The sequence below is a fragment of the Actinia tenebrosa genome, unplaced genomic scaffold (genome assembly GCF_029948245.1).
Source record: "Actinia tenebrosa isolate PJP-AT-01 unplaced genomic scaffold, QUT_ActTen_1.0 PGA_scaffold4__44_contigs__length_22323623, whole genome shotgun sequence".
NCBI lineage: Eukaryota > Metazoa > Cnidaria > Anthozoa > Actiniaria > Actiniidae > Actinia > Actinia tenebrosa.
The window spans coordinates 4,401,537-4,423,878 of record NW_028292581.1 but is presented as its reverse complement, the minus strand read 5'-3'; the positions used below and the strand labels follow the sequence as shown (position 1 = coordinate 4,423,878).

The 22,342-nt window shown below is 37.2% G+C and overlaps 2 protein-coding genes and 1 long non-coding RNA gene across 3 annotated transcripts in view; 2 read left to right on the top strand and 1 right to left on the bottom strand.

Annotated features, from left to right (window-relative positions):
* The window catches only part of LOC148906897 (uncharacterized), a 42,296-nt gene that overhangs the window by 11,579 nt on the left and 8,375 nt on the right, over window positions 1-22,342 (bottom strand). The window lies entirely within an intron of this gene.
* On the top strand, window positions 1,331-2,828 carry LOC148906901 (uncharacterized). The gene is made up of 2 exons (XM_089036393.1): window positions 1,331-1,418; window positions 1,954-2,828. Exons 1-2 carry the CDS (start codon window positions 1,331-1,333, stop codon window positions 2,826-2,828), a joined length of 963 nt encoding a protein of 320 aa, XP_088892519.1.
* Window positions 5,697-8,173, top strand: LOC148906900 (uncharacterized). Its single transcript, XM_089036392.1, has 5 exons — window positions 5,697-5,886; window positions 5,975-6,175; window positions 6,828-6,913; window positions 7,026-7,681; window positions 7,888-8,173. The coding sequence occupies exons 1-5, from the start codon at window positions 5,697-5,699 to the stop codon at window positions 8,171-8,173; spliced, it is 1,419 nt and encodes a 472-aa protein (XP_088892518.1).

The window sequence follows — 22,342 nt, the reverse complement described above, 5'->3', positions numbered from 1 at the left end:
ACTCCTCTTGGTCCATGCTGTTGAGAAAGGTTGCATGGCTATTGAAGTTCAAGGAGTACCTGAGACAGCGCTGCACAGTCGTGATTCGTGCAGTGATATCGAGAAACACTTGACAACCAAGGACCTAGAATGTGCTTCAAAGGCCATAGTGAAACTTGTACAATGCCAGGCGTACTCTGGAGAAATCCGAGAGTTAACAAGGAACAAGGCGGTCAAACTATCTAGCAGCATAGTCAAGCTTCATCCAGTACTGATCAACGACGTAATCAGAGTCGGAGGTCGCATCACAGAAGCTCCCGTTTCCTTCGACTCTAAATTTCCGATGATTGTCCCCCCAAGTCATTACGTTACAAGGTTACTCATCGAGTACTTCCATCAAAGACTAGCTCATGCAGGACAAGATCACATCCTGGCCCAAATGAGAGAAAAGTATTGGATACCCAAAGGTAGATCAGCGGTGCGAAAGGTGGTGAGATCGTGTTTGTCATGCAGAAAGTACAAGGCTACTGCAATGGAACAGATGATGGCAGCTCTACCAGCATTCCGCACAACCGCGTATGAGCCGTGCTTTACTCATGCCGGTGTTGATTATTTCGGGCCCTTGAACGTAAAGAGAGGACGAGCAGTTGTAAAGAGATGGGGCGCGATTTTCACCTGCCTGAATTCAAGAGCTGTACACTTAGAGCTGGCTAGTTCATTGGAAACAGATTGTTTTATCAACCTTTTGAGAAGATTCGTTAACAGAAGAGGAGCACCAAGGTTCATCTACAGTGATAACGGGACGAACTTTGTTGGTGCTGAAAGAGAGATCAGAGAAGCAATTGATCAGTGGAATCAGCAACAAATCAGCAACGAGCTTCTGCAGAAAGGAATTCAGTGGGTGTTCCAGCCACCAAAGGCTTCCCATGCAAGCGGAGTATGGGAAAGGCTCATACGTAGTACTCGAAAGGCTCTGAAGGCAATACTCGGGGAGAGCCTAGTCGACGAAGAAGTGGCCACCACAGTATTAACAGAAGCTGAGTCAGTACTTAACTCAAGGCCTCTTTGTGCGGCATCGGATGATCCAGGTGACTTCGAACCATTGACCCCCAATCATCTGTTGCTGCAACGACCAGTCCAAGCTCTACCACCAGGTGTCTTTGTCAACGAGGATATCTATTGCAGAAAGAAGTGGAAACAGACTCAGGTTCTGGCTAACTATTTCTGGAAACGTTGGCTGAAGGAGTACGTAGCAGCACTGCAAGAAAGACAGAAATGGAACAGAGTCCTGCCGCAATGCTCAAGTCGGAGACATCGTCCTCCTAGTGGACCATAGCCTTCCTAGAGGCAAATGGTCATTGGGTCGTGTTCTAAAGACCATCCCCGGAAGAGATGGATTGGTAAGGACAGTGGAGGTGAAGACCCAGAACTCGACGTTGGTACGGCCGATTCAGAAACTCTGCCTTCTAGAGGAAGCTGCCAACATTGGCTGATAACCAGGACAAGAACATTGAACTCTTGAACTTTATCCTAAAGGGGATCGAACTTATTATGTTAAGTTCATCATGTTAAAATTATTGTATTTTCTTAGGCCTTTGTATCTGTATATGCTGCACTGTGTTGCGCATGGGGTGGGGTGTAGCGGCCTACTTCCAGTAGAGCACGTGATTGCCACGTGCCCGCGCGTGCCAGTAATTTTACTGACCTCAAGGGCACACAACACACAGTTGTGAACATTGTTTGAGTCCACATTAGTTTGAGTTCTTTAGAAGACTCACTGAAGTTACGCAGCAACAACAAGCTTTATTTCTTGCCTTTGAATAGGGATTCATGTGGATTTAGTGTAATTCATGCAGTAGAAGTTGAAATGTATGGATAATTCGCATGTAAAGGAAATAAATTCGTCAACTCAGTGAAATATGGTCTGAAATTGCCCATCACCTAGTTTATGGAAACTAGAAGCTATCTGAAGAGAAAATAAAGAATGCACTAAACACATGCCTGTCATTGAATCTCAAGACATCCTGAAATTGAAGACAAGCCCATTCATGACTCCAGAAACTCCAGATGGTCTTTTAAGAAAAGTTTGGCTGTACGTGACAATCTACTGGTGTCGCCGTGGCTGTGAAGGTCAGTGTTTGCTAAGAAGAAACAGCTTTGTATTCGATAGAGACAGTGACGGGAAAGCATTTATACAGATGTCGCACGAAGAACAGTCTAAGAACCACCAAGGGGGATTTAACGATAAGTTAAGCATAGAAAGGGAAACCAGGCTTTACAGTACAGATGAAGATGGCGACACATTTTACTGCATCGAGCTTTACCTGAGCAAGCTAAATCCTTTACAAGAAGCTTTCTTTCAGAAACCCAGATCCAACTTTGAGCACTCCGATGATATTTGGTATCAAAACAAGCCTATGGGTGTTAATCGACTGTCAAAGTTGATGAAAGAAATTTCCCTGGGGGCTGGTCTTTCAAAGATGTACACAAACCATTGTGTACGAGCGACCGCCATTACGCTGTTGTCAGATGCAGGAGTTCCAGCTCGACATATTATGAGCATTTCTGGGCATGCCAATGAACAAAGTCTAGCAAGCTACAACCGTCGGCCATCAACATCACAGCTCCAGAATTGTTCAGAGATCATTTCCCATGCACTGGAGAAAGGCAAGGCTCCCACCTCGTGCAAAACTTCGCTACAAGCACAGCAGGTTCCATTGGCTTCAACTTTGAGCGAATTCTCTCCTTCTGTTGTGGCCTCAACTGCTTCTTTAAACAGCATGTTTAATTCATGTAACATAGGTCAGGTTAAGGTATTTATTTCGCCAGCAAATCCAAAAGAACTGTAGCTTTTGAACTATATTTACATGTAAGATCGTTTTTTGAGTTGTGCGCCATTGTGCATTCTGTTCATCATCAATTCACTAACGATCGAGCCGTTAACTGGCTTTATAATGAAAAGTTTGACAAGCTGTCAATTTTTAGCCAATAAGGTTGTTTGTTTATATTATGTCAACCAATAAGATAGCGAGAAATATTTCTGACGACAATGATTTGTCATCATTGAAAAATAAACAGTTTCTACTAATATCTTTGTGGAATTTATTGTTGTAAGCATTGTTTACGTTTGCTTAACGTTTTTGTTATTGTAAAAAACAAATTGACATCAGATTTTTATGTGTCTGTCCTCTTATTGACGATAAATTTCGCCAAGCAAATAAGATGGCAATAAACGAAGATAAAACTAAAACGATGCTAATCGTTGGCAAAAGATTACGCAAACGCGAAGGAATCACAGAAACTCTAAGCATCAATTTGAACGGTAAAGACATCGAACAAGTCAAGCATCACAAGCTCCTTGGCGTAGAGTTAGATCAGGACCTTGACTTTAATGATCATATTGAGAATCTCTGCAAGAAGCTATCAAAACGAATTGGATTGTTAAGGCACATTAGCCCCTATTTGAAACGATATCAAAGAGAACTGTATTACAACACAGTTATCAAGCCAGCTATCTTATGCGGCGCATCCGTTTGGTCTTATGGACAAAAGGGACTTGAAAATAGGATTTTTAAGTTTCAAAAAAGGGCTGCTAGAATTATTGTTAGTGCTGATCGTTCAACTAGATCAATAACAATATTTAACTCTTTGAATTGGTTGCCTTACTTTGTAGATTCTCTTATTAATCGTCTTGCAATTATCTTTAAAAGGTCTAAAGGCTACGCACCACTTTATCTTAACGAAGTACTTAAAATGAACTGTGACATTCATAGTCGTAATACTCGTTTTAGTAAACTTAATTTTATTTGTCCCAATTTCAAGAAAGCGACAGAGGGTGGCCGTACTTTCTCCGTCCGATCAATCAAGGACTGGAACTGCCTAGATAAGAGCTTAAAGGAATCCTGTAGTTTTAAATCTTTTAAGAATTGTCTTTTTAACTCTATGATTCAGAAACAGAAATTAGAATTAAGATTTAAGACATAATATATTTTACCTAATTAGCTTTTTTATCTGCTATATATATATATACATATAGTGTTTAGTAACTTGGCCATTAGGGCATTCGTATATTTTTAGAATTTAGAATTTTTTTTTTTTTTCTTTTTCGGCCCAGATCGCCAGGTCCCATGTTCTATCTCCCGTTTCGGCGCAATCTCCTTCATCCGTTTTGTCTTGCGCCAGACGGTAGGTGCATGTGGGTTCTCAGTGCACAAATTGGGCCTCGATTTAAATATTAAGAGCGTATGTCTGTAACGGTCGAGAAACCCAAGACAGTTGCAAAAAATCAAAGTTGATTTTATTTCACCAAAAGAACCTTTATAGATAGGTATTTCAGAAAACACGATCAAAAAGTCCAAGTGCAATTTTATTTTTGTGAAATTTGCGAAATCGATTAAAATATTGTTTTTTCCTAATTAATATGCATAAATCGAAAGCCAACTTCAATAAGCACTAGACGGCGTAAAAAGTAACCAATTCAAACCATATTTCTCATGAAGCTAACTTAACATTGTATCTTTAATATGTACTATTTGTTTTTTATCAACTATTTTATTTTTACTTATATTTAGCTTCTTAAAACCCTCTTTCTTTAGTGATCAATTGACGGTCAAATTTTAGACGAAATTTAGACACCAATATCTCTGCTGGTACCTAACAAATCGAAAAGTAATCAACATCACATTAAAGAACATCCCTTCAAGTGTCTTTAGGCCAAATCGGAGCTTCTACAAATAAAATGTCAACCCGCGAGCGAATTTTATTTGGAGGCGGTGAAACACGAAATGCGACTAACTAATTTCCAACGCTGGCATTCATTATTGAGATATGCAAAATATGAGAGAAAAAGAAAGCTGTTCTGTTACATCTTAAGTGTTATTGTAGAGTAAAATTGTGCTTTTTAAACTTATTAATCGTAAATTAATACAAAATTGATAATAAAAAACTGCTACGAGTAAAAACGTATGTCACACAACAGGTCAAGATCGTTTACATATCAACGGAAGTAACGTATTCTCTAGGATTCAATACGTAAACTTTCAACATTAAATGCTTTAAATCTAGTAATATTTGTGTTGGGATAAACATATCAAATCACGAAACAAATACAGTTGTGTTTACTTTTTTCTGGTAAAGTTGGTGTATTGCATATCAGTTGCCGATTCATTATCAAACTGTAGACTCTTCCACAGTCTCTCGCTCGTCCGTTCCGTCTCCACGCTTAGAGACTGTAACGGTACAATGACCGAAAGGACTTATGGGTCCCGAAAACTTGGACCCAGCGTGCTTTGGGAACCAAAATACTCGTCCACAGTCTCTCTCGTTTCAATATTTTCAAGATGGCGGCGAAAACGAGAGAGACTGTGGAAGAGTCTATATCAAACTGACTCGCTTACTGACCATATATATAGTCATCTCGCTCTATTACTATGCTCAGACTAAGATACAACTAAAGAAATATATTACCTTGACCTACTTACCGTTAGCTAGGTCTTTATACAATCCATATCTTCTTAACTCTCTTTCATTTTTGTGGTAAATTTTATGCATCACGTTAAAAGAAGAAGAAATATTTTTGAACAGAACGAACCACACAAATCAGACCATGGAATAAATTACCGCAAAGTTAATCATTATCTTAGAAATTTCGAAACTTACAAGATTGCATAACAAGTTATTTTCATCGTCAGCCTAGCTGTACACGTAGTGGTCGGACGATGGCATTTTGTAGCTTTTCGGAGCTGGTTGGAGATAGTACTTGTGGACTCTGTTCGGACTGCCCCGACCAGTTAAAATGCATTCTCCTAACTGAATGTCAAAGAGACATTTCCAGACATTTACAGGTATACGGTATTTCAGAGGACCGATCTCTTGAGAGTGAAATGGCTTTGATTCTGGCTCGTGCAGGTAACTGTCGTGCTTCTAATAATGTCTTTATCATATGAGTTTTTTAAAGAGCATTTTCAATTTCATCTGGGTGTATTTACGTTTGAAGAATCACATTATACTATGACTATATGCCCTAAACACCGACATGAATACGGGATTCGATGGCGATGCCACAGAGTGCGATGTTCGGTGCCTGAACCCCTAGCTGCACACAAGAAATCAAATGCCAAAGCCATCAAAAGATTAATGTGCGAGCAGTCTTCACTGATTCTAAAAAAGACAGGAATCCTTATAGCAGTCGGGTCACGTAAGTATTTTTGCGTACATGTTGTACGTTCAATCCTTGAATTACATTCAGGCCGGATGTGCGTTCTCCCGGTGGGGGGGGGGGGGGGGGGAGGTGTTGGGGGACGGACCAACACCCAGGGTCTTTAAATAACTGAGGAGAGGGTGCTGCCTTTGTAATTACATCTGCAAATGGTTGGACCTTCACGTGGCTCTGATGATCACGTTAATGGCGGTCCCGTCCCTAATTAACTAGAGACGTTAAAAGAGGACCACACGTTTATCAGTTGAATTACAGTGTTATTCTCTATAAACAAAGTTAATTATTATTATCATTATTATAGAACCTAAAGTTATATGGCTTACTGTCTGTTATATATGATTAAAAAAGAAATATATAAAGAAATACGAGAGTTAAACTAGCCTTCACTGCAGCGTTGTTTTTTTTTTTGTTGTTGTTGTTGTTGTTGTTGTTGTTATTACTTCTTCAAGCCCCTAAAAATCGTATAAAGCGGAATGAAGTAAACTCAATTAAAGAATTTAAAAAAAAACATATATTTGTGATCATTATTACTATTATTAACGTTAAGATATTTCTTTGGTAAGACATACTTGCGTTGGCGCTTGTACATGTATTTCAATTATTTGATGTATCGTTTTTGTTCTTTATATAGCAATATGTGTAACATGTGCAGCCTATCTAAAAAGTATTCGAGAGAACGAATCTGAAGTTGTTGAAACTGTGCTGAGTATTGTTGAAGTAAGTAATGTTGTATATGATATACATAATTATAGTTCACCTGAGAGCTATCCAAGGCGCGAAAGCTTATGAGCAGTATTTTATAAATCAATGTTGATGTTTTTTCATTTAGGGAAGTAAACCTATGCATGAAGAAGAAAGCGATATCGACTCATTCGATGAAGTCATTCAAACTTTCAACCAATTAAAGATTCAGGAAGAAAATTCGCCTACTCCGGAGACTACGAGCGACGCATCTAGCGATGAAGCTTCTCCATCCGCTAAAATTTCTGATGACACATTCCTTAGCCCTGACACCGCAAGTACTGGATCTACGAACAGTAGTGAACAAGTGATACGACGTCATCACAATAAACCACTTGAAAAGTTGAACGACTTTTTAGTTGTTTCAAATATTCCACCTATTCAAAGGAGATGGATAGACTGGGATGAAATAAGTGAGAAAACGAGGCAGCGATATACAAAGAGGGGCGCTGAAATCGTAGCCGCTGTTGTCCAAACCATCTCTCCTGAAAATGCTGGACCGATTTGGAAGGCTGTATCGTCATCTTCCATAATCAGTAGACTTCTTGGTGTAAATGAAGTTACAATGGCTGACCAACGTTATTTAGATGCTTTAGCTGAATCGTACAAGAATGCGTCGAGCTGGGATACCCGAAAACAAGTCCTGTCTATAATGACTGATTTAGCAAGCTATACTGTGATATCATCCTTTATTCCTGGTCTTACCAAGTACAGGTACACTGCAGCAAATTTACATCGTTTACAGTTTGGTCGTGGTGTGCCAGTTCTACTTTGCTGCGGATGGATCGCGAGCGTTTGATGAGCTATTATCGCTAGTTCCCAAGCTTGTTGAATATGGTGCTACTGACAGAGAATGGGAAGAGAAAACAACAGAGAATCTAAAGACATCAAGACTTTACTTGAAAGGAGATTATAAGGTAAACAAACATTATTATTTACAATCTTAACAGGATTCATCATAATTTGTTAATTCTTTTTTCCCCACCGGTTCATCTTGACAATGCTGATAAAGTAGCAGATCACTGTTTAGTCTTTTCCCTTAGTGACAGTAGCGATGCTGACTTCAAGAAGGAATGTAATCACAAACATGATGCTGTCTGCGAGCAGTGCTTAGCTCTTGAAGAAACTTTAAAAGACATCGAAGGATGCTTCAAAGACTTTGAGTTTCCCTCTGTTGATGAGCGAGATGAAGTGCACTACACTGTACGATCAGCCATACTTGCCATTCAGTCATAGAAATGCCACATTCTCAGGTCTTCAAGGCAGGATCAAGCACGACTCGATATTCTTGAGCTTCTTGATGACAAGACGGTATTAATTGTAAGTGATTGGGCCATGAAGTTTTTGCCCCAGAAGTATAGAGAATCCCAGCAAGACTGGTTTGGCAAACGTGGTATTTCCTGGCACATATCTGTTGTGTACAGACGTCAAAGTGGAAAACAGTGGCAGGGTTTCGTGCACATCATTCAATCATGTAGCCAAGACAGCCCAGCAGTGGTGACCATAATGGAGGATGTACTTCGAGCCCTGAAGCGCGAACATCCCGAAATCCCAACAACCCACTTTTGACAAGACAACGCAGGTTGTTATCACTCCGCGACAACAATCCTGTCCTGCCACACTATAGCGAAATCACCTGGAGTAAAAATAGCCCGCCTTGATTTTAGTGATCCCCAAGGTGGCAAGGGAGCGGCAGATCACCTAGCAGCAACGTGCAAAAGCCACATCCGTGCTTACATAAACGAAGGCAACGATGTACTTACTGCGAAACAACTCGAAAAAGCCCTTCTCTCACATGGAGGTATAAATGGCGTGCGCGTAGTTTCAATGGAGTCCATTGGAAACACAGATGAGTGTACCGAGAAAATACCAGGCATCAGTAAGATGAACAACTTTGAATTCGTGCCCGCAGGTAAAATTAAAGTCTGGCGTGCCTATGGAGTGGGCGAAGGGAAAGTTATCAAAACTGTCAAACCATCAGCAGGTATATCATGTAATAAATATATTCCTTCCTTCCTTGATTGATTGATTGATTGATTGATTGATTGATTCATGGATTCATGGATTCATCCATTCTTTCATTAATCCATGTGTAAACCTTCGTTTGTTCGTTCGCTCGCTCGCTCGCTCTCTCGTTCATTCATTCATTCATTCACTCACTCACTCATTCATCCATCCATCCATTCATGCATGCATGCATGCATGCATTCATTCATTCATTCATTCATTCATTCATTCATTCATTCATTTATTTTGTTTTAGAGTCTTCTTACAAGTGGTTGGAGTCAAACTTTTCATCGGGCAGCTTCAAACCCCTTTCTCAAGAACGACGCAAGGCACATCATGAAAAAGACCAGGTTGCAGAGAAAAGTACTGACGGGAATAACCGGGATATCAGCCAAGCCGTCTATACTTGTCCCCATGATGGTTGTGTGCGTGTCTTCCAGAGACTTGGTAATTTGGAAAACCACCTGATATCTGACAAATGTACGAGGACTTTGGAGAAACACACACTTTTAGATCTGGCAAAAATGGGCTACAAGAATGCGTTGGAGGAGGGCGTTGGTGTAATACCAACTTTACAAGCACGCAAAGCAGGACATGAAGAGAGAAGTGCTAGTCCTCTTGCTGAAGGTTGGGCTCTTCGAGCATCCAAGAAGGCATACCGTTTCAGCAAGAAACAAAAAGATTACCTCTTGGCCAAGTTTGAGATAGGTCAATCAACTGGTAGAAAGGCCGATGCTAATGTTGTAGCCCAAGACATGAGACGTGTTCGTGGTTCAGATGACCAAAGGCTTTTTCAAGCGTCAGAATTCTTAAGCTCTCAACAGATTGCCTCATATTTTTCCCGACTTGCAGCAAAGCGTAGGAACCAAGTATCCACTGAATTCGACCTTGCTGCCATTGAAGAAGAAATTAACTTCATGAGGGCAAAAAATAGTGCAATCGAATCCATCGGCCTTCAGCACCCAATTGTCTACGGCCAATATAACATTTGTGCGATGGTAGAAAATAACACCCTGAAAAATCTGAAACTTGGAATGTTACAAGTCATAAGCGAGAGTCTTGGACTACAAGTTCCAAAGAAGCCAAAGAAAGCAAAAGCTCCATATTTAAAACTACTGCATGATGCATTCAATAGCTGCAGCTGTCAGCAGTAAGGGGTATTATTACAGATTCAGCTGTACAGACAAGCAATACTATATAATGCATAACTGTTGAATACATGAGTTTATTACCCTCTTGTCTTAGGCTATGTATGAGCAGAGAGGGGGACATTCCTATATATACATATATATATAAGGGCGGGGATGCTCGTCGGAAATCTTGAAAATGACCTCTAAAAATATCTGCGTTCTGTCCAGTTGGGCCTGGCAACTGGTTATTATTATCCCTAAAAGGTAACTATTATCTTTGAATGCTAAGTGACAGAAGTCAGACAATGAACCGAAAATAAATATTCTGAATTACAACTGCCATTCTGACTGCCATCATTCAAAAAACGCTCTAAGAAGTACTGTCTTACTCTCTGGTAATCCTTTTAGATTTGTGACAACCTAAGAGCAACCAAATTGCAGATCTTGAACCCTAAAACAGGCTTTAGCCCCCCACTTTTTGTGAAATTTTAATACATTTTCACTAAACTCAGCCCCCCCACCTCATAATAATAATAATAATAACAATAACTTTATTACTGTCTCTATATCTTCTAGCCGGACACAAGTGCCCTACTAATCGGGGAGACATACAATGCCATACAATGTCACTATTGAGCCCCCCCCCCCCCCCCCAATCAAAAAACTTCTCCACCGTCCCTGTAAAGAGAACTGCGAGCATCCCCTGCTCTCGAAATTTCCCTAAGGTAATGATTAACTTTGCGGTAATTTATTCCATGGTCTGATTTGTGTGGTTCGTTCTGTTCAAAAATATTTCTTCTTCTTTTAACGTGATGCATAAAATTTACCACAAAAATGAAAGAGAGTTAAGAAGATACGGATTGTATAAAGACCTAGCTAACGGTAAGTAGGTCAAGGTAATATATTTCTTTAGTTGTATCTTAGTCTGAGCATAGTAATAGAGCGAGATGACTATATATATGGTCAGTAAGCGAGTCAGTTTGATAATGAATCGGCAACTGATATGCAATACACCAACTTTACCAGAAAAAGGTAAACACAACCTGTATTTGTTTCGTGATTTGATATGTTTATCCCAACACAAATATTACTAGATTTAAAGCATTTAATGTTGAAAGTTTACGTATTGAATCCTAGAGAATACGTTACTTCCGTTGATATGTAAACGATCTTGACCTGGGGAAGGTACAATCGCTGGACCCCTCATATGGACCCCTCATATGGACCCCCATATGGACCCCCTTATGGACCCCCTTATGGACCCCCTTATGGACCCTTGTATTTCGATTAGCACCACAATATAATCGTTTCTATATGATTATGTAGCATATAATATCATATTATCTGGGTATGTTCCTGTTTTGAGCAAAAATTACAAACAGGATACAGCTTTATTGTTTCGTTCATTGACAACGAAAAAATCCAAAAAAAAAAATCCAATTAGACTTATTGGTAGACTAGAATTAGAGTTTTGTCAGCACATCCTAAACGTCAAAGCCACAATAATACTTGTGCTACATTTTACCTACTTCTACGATGTTTTATAATTCGAAAACCACGTGGGCCCCTCATTATTAATGCTCTTTCTACTTTCCAGGTCATTCTCTTCAAATTGCTAGATTTAAAAGGTCTGACTAGAAATTATTTTTTTAAATCATCACTCTATATCACCTTGGTCGGGAACTATACGTGACTTCTTTTTTTACAGTCATTTCCGGTTTATGTTCATTGACATTTTACCTAGCGTGTTTATTGTAATCGATAATCTTTTGGTTCTGGTTTTTATTTAATTTCTTTTTTTTTAGTCAATAGCATTAAATGTTTTTGTTACAGAAAATATTATTGTGGCTTTGACGTTTAGGGATGTGCTGACAAAACTCTGTAATTCTAGTCTACCAATAAGTCTAATTGGATTTTTTTTGGATTTTTTCGTTGTTAATGAACGAAACAATAAAGCTGTATCCTGTTTGTAATTTTTGCTCAAAAAAGGAACATACCCAGATAATATGATAACATATGCTACATAATCATATAGAAACGATTATATTGTGGTGCTAATCGAAATACAAGGGTCCATAAGGGGGTCCATATGAGGGGTCCAGCGATTGTACCCTCCCCTTGACCTGTTGTGTGACATACGTTTTTACTCGTAGCAGTTTTTTATTATCAATTTTGTATTAATTTACGATTAATAAGTTTAAAAAGCACAATTTTACTCTACAATAACACTTAAGATGTAACAGAACAGCTTTCTTTTTCTCTCATATTTTGCATATCTCAATAATGAATGCCAGCGTTGGAAATTAGTTAGTCGCATTTCGTGTTTCACCGCCTCCAAATAAAATTCGCTCACGGGTTGACATTTTATTTGTAGAAGCTCCGATTTGGCCTAAAGACACTTGAAGGGATGTTCTTTAATGTGATGTTGATTACTTTTCGATTTGTTAGGTACCAGCAGAGATATTGGTGTCTAAATTTCGTCTAAAATTTGACCGTCAATTGATCACTAAAGAAAGAGGGTTTTAAGAAGCTAAATATAAGTAAAAATAAAATAGTTGATAAAAAACAAATAGTACATATTAAAGATACAATGTTAAGTTAGCTTCATGAGAAATATGGTTTGAATTGGTTACTTTTTACGCCGTCTAGTGCTTATTGAAGTTGGCTTTCGATTTATGCATATTAATTAGGAAAAAACAATATTTTAATCGATTTTTCAAACTTTCGTAAATTTCACAAAAATAAAATTGCGCTTGGACTTTTTGATCGTGTTTTCTGAAATACCTATCTATAAAGGTTCTTTTGGTGAAATAAAATCAACTTTGATTTTTTGCAACTGTCTTGGGTTTCTCGACCGTTACAGACATACGCTCTTAATAATTTTAGATTTTTTATATCTTTATAGGCTCATTCTTTCTTTCTTTCAATTTATTATATTTTAATTATAGTATATACATTAGAATATTGTAATTAGATTTAGATTTTAGATTGTGAGGGCCACTAGGTTATCAGTTTAATGTACTGTTATGTGTAACCCTCTTTAAATAAAGTTTATTGTATTGTATTGTATTGTATTGTATTGCATCACATTGCCAAAGTAGTATGCGGATCCACTCGGCGTACACTACTTTGACAATGTGATGACGCAATTTATCGTCAATAAGAGGACAGACACATAAAAATCTGATGTCAATTGGTTAAATCGACCAATTCCCATTCTGCCCACTGTAAGTAAGATCATTGAAAGAGCTGTACACCTACAACTGAGTAATGACCTTAGCATAATAACTTGCTATCCACGTGTCAGTTTCGATTTCGACTGGGCAAATCAACAACTACAGCTCTGATTAACTTTACAGACTACATCCTAAACAATATGGACAGTGGCAAAGTTACTGGTGCAGTCTTCCTGGACCTTAAAAACGCGTTCGACACCGTCAACCACGAACTCCTTATAGTTAGGCAGATTGGTGCAAAAATATAGTGGAACTGTGCGTTTTATGGTAAAAGTACCAAATTTGGCACAGTGATAGATTGAAACATGCTTGTAAATTTTATAAAGATCCAGGATTTCAGGATTATGGGAGTAATATCGAATCTAAATATTATACCATTAAACAAATGGGAAATTTTTTCACTGAGACCAGCAGGAAGAATGGATTCTCCATGATACATTGCAATATACGCAGTCTATCTAAAAATATATCTATGCTGCATGATATTCTTTCTATAACAAAAGAGGTTCCAGATGTTATAGCTATTTCTGAAACGAAACTTAACGAAAATAGTCGGCTAAATATTAGCATACCAGGATACGAATTCTTGAATACAAATTCCAAAACTTCGGCTGGAGGTGTTGGCCTTTATTTGTCTAATCAATTGGAATTTGTCCGAAGAAAAGACCTTGAATTATCAACAATTGACGTCGAGTCATGCTGGATTGAAATTATGCGTAAGAAAGAAAAAAACATTATGATTGGTTGTATCTATAGGCATCCCTCTGGTGACCGTGAGCTTTTTAGTGAAACTATGAAGGAGCAATTGGAAAAATTTAACAATAAGGGGTATGAGGTATTTATTTTAGGAGATATAAATATCAACTTCTTGAAATATAATGTTGATAATCAAACATCCGAGTTTCTTGATATGTTGTTGAACCTTGGATTTTTTCCTCTTATTACTAAAGCAACAAGAATTACGGATCATACCTCAACTTTAATAGATCACATTTATACGAATGTACCTCATAAAATATTGAAAGCAGGAATTTGTTTAGCTGATATTACCGATCACCTTCCGGTATTTTGTACAGTATCAAACAGGCTCCCTGTGACAGGCGAAAATAAGTATTATAGAGATTATTCGAACTTTGATAATGATGCTTTCTTGAAAGATATAAAAAATGTTGACTTTAAAAGCCTTATTACAAATGATGTTAACGAAAGTATGAATAGACTTGTTGAAACGCTTCAGAAGATATCTGATTGTCACGCTCCAATACGGAAGGTAACTAAGCAAAAAAGAAGACAATTGAAAAGACCATGGATTACCGCTGCTGTACTTAACTCAATTAAGAAAAAAAAAAAGCTCTTTAAAACACACTTCTTAAGTAATGACCCGGAAAAAATTAAGTATTATAAAACGTATAACAATAGATTAAATAAAATCAAAGAAGCTGCTAAAACAAATTACTTTAGAGCACAGTTTGATTTAAACAAAGAAAACTTAAAAACTACATGGAAGCTCATTGGTATGATTATCGAAAGGAAAAAAGCATCGTCAGTAACAAGTATCGAAAAGATCATTCATAACAATAAATGTCATACTGATAAAGCTAGCATTTGTCATCAGTTAAATTCATATTTTATAAATGTTGGCCAAGATCTTGCTGGGAAAATACCGGAGGTTGATGTCAATCCAAGCCAATACATAAAAACATCGAATCCAAGTAGCTTCATGTTTCGTGGGATACTTTCAAATGAGGTACACGATGAAATTCTAAACCTGAAATTGAACAAATCATGCATTGGTGTTCCGCAAAAGTGCATAAGAATATCGAGCAACCACCTTAGTGAAGCATTAACAATAATATTTAATCAATCCCTGCTTCAAGGTATTGTTCCCGATGTTCTTAAAATTTCTAAGGTAACACCTGTCGCCAAAGGAGGAGATGCCATGGATCCAGCTAATTATCGCCCAATTTCAACTTTATCAGCTTTTACTCAAATTTTCGAAAAGCTCGTCTACAAACAGTTGATCAATTACATCGAAAAACACAATTTTTTATTCGAGTTTCAGTTTGGATTTCGAAAAGGCCACTCAACTTCACTAGCCATTACTGAAATAGCGGACAACCTAAGGAAAGCAATAGACAATAAAATGTATACTTGTGGTGCATTTTTAGATTTTTCAAAGGCCTTTGATACTGTTAATCACAAAATTCTAGTAGAAAAGTTAGAACTATATGGAGTCAGAGGTATTGCGCTAAATTGGTTTACCAGTTATTTAACAAATAGGCAACAATATGTTGCTTTTGGTAACAATGTATCCTCAAAACAAACGATGAATTGTGGAATTCCTCAGGGTAGCTCTCTTGGACCTCTCTTGTTTTTATTATATATTAATGATTTGCCAAACTGCTCTGATACTCTGAAATTTAGAATATTTGCTGATGACACGAATGTCTTTGCCTCGCACTATGACTTAAGGGAACTTGAAAAACTAATGAACTCTGAGCTCCAAAAAGTTAAGACATGGTGTGACGCAAATAAACTATCAATTAATTATACAAAAACAAATTTCATGATCGTGAAATCAAGTAAAAAGAAAGACGCAGTAATTGATCTGAAATTTCAAAACAGAGATGGTTCAAGCAATTCTTTAAAAAGAAAAGACCACATAAAATATTTAGGAGTCATAATTGATGACTGCATATCATGGAGATACCATATTTCTTATGTCTGCTCAAAAATTTCACGAAATATTGGAGTGATATCAAAATTACGGCATTATCTCTCCATTCATCAACTGAAACAAATTTATTACAACCTTGTTTATCCCTACATATCATATGCAATATTGGCCTGGGGAAGCGCTTATAAAACGACGCACATTAAGAAAGTGCAAGTCAAACAGAATATAGTTGTAAGAATAATGTTCTTTGCTGTATCTTTTGGCGAAAACACCGAAAGCGCTCTTCCCTTGCTAAATCTCTTGGAGCTTCTCACAGTAAATAATATTTATCGTCTTCATGCTTTAAAATTTACTCATTTATGGCACAAAGGTAAGCTCCCAGAGACACTTTCCTCTTTTTTCAAATATGCAAAAGATATCCATCCTTACAATACCAGGTACGCAGCAAAGCAAAACTTGCATAAATCACAAGTGCGTACCAATATAGGCAAGCAAATGACGGCTAATATGGCGATGGAACTCTGGGAACAAATTCCTAGCCACTTAAAAAATGTTAATGTATTTTCGTTTGCGAAAAAATTAAAAAGTTATTTACTTGCCGACCAATTACAGATAAAAATTTAGTTCTTCCTTAGATTTTCCTTTTTCTAAATATTCTATTTCTTTCTTCATATATGTTAATATATACCATACATGTCATTACTCTAATTGTGGATTAATAGTTTTATTGTTCAGTTAAATTGTAATTTTTTTTTATGTACTTGGTTCTTCTTCAGTTTACTCCAATGTTAAATTTTAAATTGCTGGGGTCTAACTCGAAAACCTTATGGTTAATTTAGACCCCAGGCTCTGAATTATGTTCTTTTGACAATTATCTATTCTTTATTTTCTTAGTTGTTTTCTATAGTTGTTTTTCACATTTCATGTAAATTTTCTTGTATGAGCAAATAAAATTGTATTGTATTGTATTCAGCTATAGTGCCAAAGCGATTTTGCCATCAGACGGCGACCACGCCCCTTTTTATTGTAAGGGCGTGGCAACATATAATTCTACAGAAATAATCTTAAGAATCACATTGTTGATGGATTTTGAAAAGTAACAACAGTAAAAAACTTGCTTTTGATGTGGTTTAAACCATAATTTTTTTCAGCATCCCATAATAATTATTTCTTTGATGAAAATAACCGCTGACCAGTAGTCAATTCAAATTTGTTATTAAAATCAAATTTGTACATGGAGGTTCCATGATTTGTAGAATGACTCAAGTAAATTAAAGCTAAGTTATACTTGAATACGTAAATATTATTCAAATTTACTTTTACTTAAGAGCTTTAAAAAATATAAAAAAGTAAAATATAAAAGACTATATTTCTATGCTGCTGACCAAATGTTTTGCAGGCCTTTTCAGCATTGGTTCTCGAAGTGATTGAGGTTCTCTATAAGATCTGTAAGTTTTAATCTTTTTTCACGTGTTGGACTACTTGAATAACTACGATAGCTTGGATATAGTGCTACTGAATTTTACTATGTTTTAAGTCATCCTTGACTTAAAAAAGTTTGGTTGATTGGAGTTTTGAAGAAGACTGCTTGATTGCTAATTGAAAGGTAAGATTGGATCGACATTTTTTCCAAATTATTTGCATAGAAATAGGTTTCAATTTTATTAACAACACATAAAAACGTTTAGCATATTTTTGTACACAACATTGATTAAAAAAGATGGAAAATAAAGAATCAGAAAGATAGTTATGGTGGTTTTTTTGAAGGCTTTCACCAGCTGTCATTCCGCCATCTTGAATTACACAGGAAGCCCATTAAAGAAAAAGTCATAAATTACTTTTTAAAGACTGCATGTGTAAATTATGTTCTGATAACGGTTAAAATATATTCATTACAGTTTCGTTTTCAATTTTATTTTTTCAGCATTGAAATGATGATCATATTATCATTATAAAATTGCCTTCATGTCTGCAAGTAAGAAATGTAAACTGTTTCATGTGGAGGAACATACCCAACCTACTTTAGATAATCCACTAGACTGGAGCTTATGTTGTCACACAAATGAACGCCTGCAGTGTCCAGGGGAATCAAAACGATCAGATTCTGGAGCTGGTTATTTCACGATAGAAAACAATTTACAAGGATTTTTAGAATATGTGAACTGGCCACTTTCAGTTGATATAAGTGGCCTTGATGATGGAACTGGTATAGAAAATACACTAGCCAATAACCAAGCGAAATGGCATGCATCTTGCCGTTTAAGATGCTCAGCAAGCAGACTAGCTCAGCTAGGAAAAAATGAGAAAAGCAATTCATCACAAGGTCGAGGTACGAAGTATACAAGATACAAACATGGCACTAGCGAAACAACAGCAATTTTAAAGTGTTTCTTTTGTGATGAATCTGAATCAAAGAATGCCCCGTTGCACGAGTGCTCTATGAAAGTAATCACAGAACGAGTGTGGAAATGTGCTATGAAATTGAACGACCAAAGACTTATAGCCAAACTAAGTGCAGGTGACATGGTAGCCCAGGATGCCAAGTATCATGCTAGGTGTCTTGTCAAGCTATACAACGCTAGTAATAGAGATAGTGATAGTGACAACATAGGAAGCAGTGATGAAGTGGCACATGGAATTGCATTAGCTGAGCTAATAAGTTATATAGAGGAAACAAGGTGTGCGGACGAGACTGTTTTACTTGTATTCAAGCTGTCAAACCTTGCAAAATTGTATGCAAATAAACTGGAAGAATTGGGTGTCAAAGTTGCTGACCGTATTCATACAACTTGACTCAAAGAAAGGCTTCTTGCTAATGTCATTGGCCTTAGTGAATACAAGGATGGTAGAGATATTATGCTGACATTCAGCGATGATCTTGGTAGCTTCATCAAAAGCTCACTTCTTGAAGATTGCAATGACGTAGGCCTATGTTTTACAAAATGTGCAAAGATTATTCTTCAAGAAATGTTAGGAATTACAACTCAGTTTGATGGCTCATTTCCTGTTGGCGTCCAGGAAGACTCAGTCCCAAAGTCACTTTTGGCATTACTAAGTATGATAATAAATGGAACCAACATTGAAAGCGTTAAGAATCCAAGTGAAGAAAATCAGCCAGTCCTCAGTATTGCCCAATTGATTCACTACAATACTTACAAGAAACGACGAAAATCATACACTGATACTATTTATCATAGACATAATGTAGTTGTAGACACCACGGAGTTAACATTCGAGATAATCGAGTACTCAACCAAACGAAGAAGAGAGCTGTTGGTAGATTCTTTGGGATATCGTTACAGTGTACATAGACGGATGAAGGCCACCATCCACTGGCAGTGTACGATCTGCACAAAGATAAATTCCTGTGGGGCCAAGGTCGTCCAAACCGCGTCAGGTTCCTTTCGTTTGGGACTGCAAAGTCACAACCATCCAGCTAACCCTGTTTCTTCAATGCTAGCGAAAATAACAAAGAAGGTGAAAGACACCGCACTAAGCAATGTGTTTAAACCAGCTTCTGCCATTGTAGACCAGGTAACTATGTGTATTTAAATAGATAGAAATAATGTAATACAGACTAACATGCTTTATTTTTATTTCATTTTAGGTCTACCTAGAGGAAATCAGTGATGAACCCGTTTCAACACTGCCGAATCCAGATTTGATGGCTAGGGCTGTTAACAGACTCCGCCAGACTCTCAGACTGAAAGACCCCATGGACTTAGATTTCGACTTATAGGAAAATCATCTCCCTGATGACTTCCCTCAAGCCGATATCAAGGTCTGTGGAAGGAGACATTTCATGTTCACCACTAATAAGCAGCTGCACTACCTCTCCAAAGCTAAAACATTGTACATTGATTGTACTTTCAAACTCGTCCACGCCCCATTTACTTCTTCTTCGGCGAGGGAGACTACATAAAACAAGTGCCCCTCGTCTTGGTGGTAATGCCAGGAAGGAAGAAAAAAGATTACAAGAAGGTCATCCAGAAAATCTTTGACATTTTGCCCCAAGAACCCTGTGTGTCGAGTGTTATGTTGGACTTCGAAAAAGCAGTTTGGGAAGTCCTTTGCTATCTTCTCCCCCCCCCAAGTTACGCTTATGGGAAGCTCCTTTCACTGGACACAGGCAGTATGGAGAAAGGTATTATAAGTCATGATTAATGTCTATCCCCCCAAGAATATGTATTCTAATTTATTTATTCATTTGTATATAGGTCCAAGAGTATGGTCTCCAAATCCCTTACCAGACAGATAACAGTACTTTATTAGTTTGTTGGAAAGCTTCTGGCCCTACCAAACCTGCCCAGAACCGCAATCCCCCAACAGTTTGAAAGACTCCAGCATCAGGCAGCAACACCTTCCCTATCCAAGCTCACTGATTACTCACTCGAGTCAACATGGGTTGTTAATAACATCTGGCCCCCATCGACTTGGTCAGCCATCCAAACCAACAACCTAAAAGGATGGCACAACGCCCTAAACCAAAGAGCGAACGACAAGAACATCCTACCGTTTTATCTCCTGATTAATCTGCTTCATAGGGAAGCGTGCCTCGTTTTCTCTACAGATCAGACTAGTTTTTGAGAATAAAATCAAATGCTACCAAAGACGCAAGTACTGGCAGCTCCAAGAAAAACTTTTCAGCAACTGGGAAAGGTATGAGAACGACAATGATGCCAGGCAACTGCTGAGGGCCTGTTCACATTTATGCGCAGGCCCAAGAAGCTAGACTCAAAAAAAAAAAAAAAAAAAAGATGGCTCCTTAAGGAGCCGACCAAATGCTTCAAAAGTCAATAATTATTTCTTTATTTTATCTTATTTTTATTTTTTTGCATTCATGATACCTACTTTATACTTTACAATAACAAAATAGATGATAAACTAACAAGTAAAATATAGATAGTGAGAAAAATAATTATGAGGTGCTGGGGAGCTGAAGTAAGTTTTCGAAGCCAGCTCCCCATCATTCACTTAATGACATAATAAATGACAATATTAAATATGATATACAGATACGTGAACTGCTTTAGTAAATTGAAAGAGATATACAGAATTAGTCATGAATCCCAACAGTTATTTTTCAAAGTTTTAGGAAACAGTGATCGTGAGAGCCGTTTTGTATTCGCATTTATTGAACTCCAAAGTTTTGGTCCTGAAAACTTTAATGAAAACTTACCAAAGTTAGTTTTTATTGATGGTAACTGAAAATTATGCATAGAATAACGAGTGTTGTGTGAGTGAGCATCAGATTAAAAAGTAAAGTAGTTGGAAAATGCAACAGGTAGATTATTGTTAACAAAATCATACATAAATAAGGCGATTTGACTAAATACAATATCTTTTAATTGAAGGATCCTTAGAGATTTATGTGTAGGTGGTGCACGTGATTGGTAAAATGTTACAAGTCTTATTGCTTTGTTGTTTAATACATTCAATTAATTCAGTCTTGTTTTACATGTGTTAGCCCAAATGATAGCACCATATTGTAGATGAGGGTAGATTAGTGAGTAGTAGACTTTACGAAGTGATTCTATATCTATGTAATGTCTAAGTAATGTTTAATAAACGAGCAGGAGTGTTTTATCGGGTATAAAACACGAGGCGCAGCCGAGTGGTTTTAGACCCGATAAACCACGATCTGCGAGATTATTGAACGGCTTAGAAAACTTATGATGTTTGTTCTCATTGTGTACCGATTTTTTTACGAAATGAACCAAGTTTGATAGAGAAAATCCAAGTTAAAGTTTATGCAAATGAAGACGAATCTTTATCAGATATAAAATCACCTTCATGGTCAGGATTTCTATTGTGTTTTCTTCATGAATTATTAATGAGTTTTCTAAGTTTGGATAAAATACCTACATTATGTGCTATCTTTTTACTAATCACGCTTATATCATTCCAATTCAGATTTTTATCAATCAGAATGCCAAGGTATTTAATCGTGTTAGTTTGTTCAAGTGAATAATTATCCAACATTATGGATGTTCTATGTACCTTTTTCCTAGATGAGCATATAATCATGTATTTAGATTTTTTTTAAATTAAGAGATAATTTATTTGCTTGCAACCAATCTAGAAATTTACTAAGTTCAAAGTTAACATTATTTTCGATATCTACTAAATTGCTTCCTTCCAAAAAGATGTTGGTGTCATCTGCAAAAAGACGAAAACTTAGACTAACACACTTGGCCATATCATTCACATAAATAAGAAATAACAGAGGACCTAGCGTAGATCCTTGAGGAATACCACATTTTGAAGAAGTTATATTTGACTGAATTCCATTGATTTCCACAAACTGTGGACGGTTTGACAAATAAGATTGAAACCATTCATTTGGAACACCTCT

What these genes read in the sequence shown, in the direction of transcription:
- LOC148906900 (XM_089036392.1), top strand. Translation starts at nt 5,697, where the DNA reads ATGGCATTTTGTAGCTTTTCGGAGCTGGTTGGAGATAGTACTTGTGGA. An exon ending in CTGTGCTGAGTATTGTTGAA is followed by an intron (nt 6,914 to 7,025) that starts GTAAGTAATGTT and finishes TTTTTCATTTAG; the next exon opens with GGAAGTAAACCTATGCATGA. An exon ending in GCAAATTTACATCGTTTACA is followed by an intron (nt 7,682 to 7,887) that starts GTTTGGTCGTGG and finishes CAATCTTAACAG; the next exon opens with GATTCATCATAATTTGTTAA.
- LOC148906901 (XM_089036393.1), top strand. Translation starts at nt 1,331, where the DNA reads ATGGTCATTGGGTCGTGTTCTAAAGACCATCCCCGGAAGAGATGGATT. An exon ending in AGACCCAGAACTCGACGTTG is followed by an intron (nt 1,419 to 1,953) that starts GTACGGCCGATT and finishes CTATCTGAAGAG; the next exon opens with AAAATAAAGAATGCACTAAA.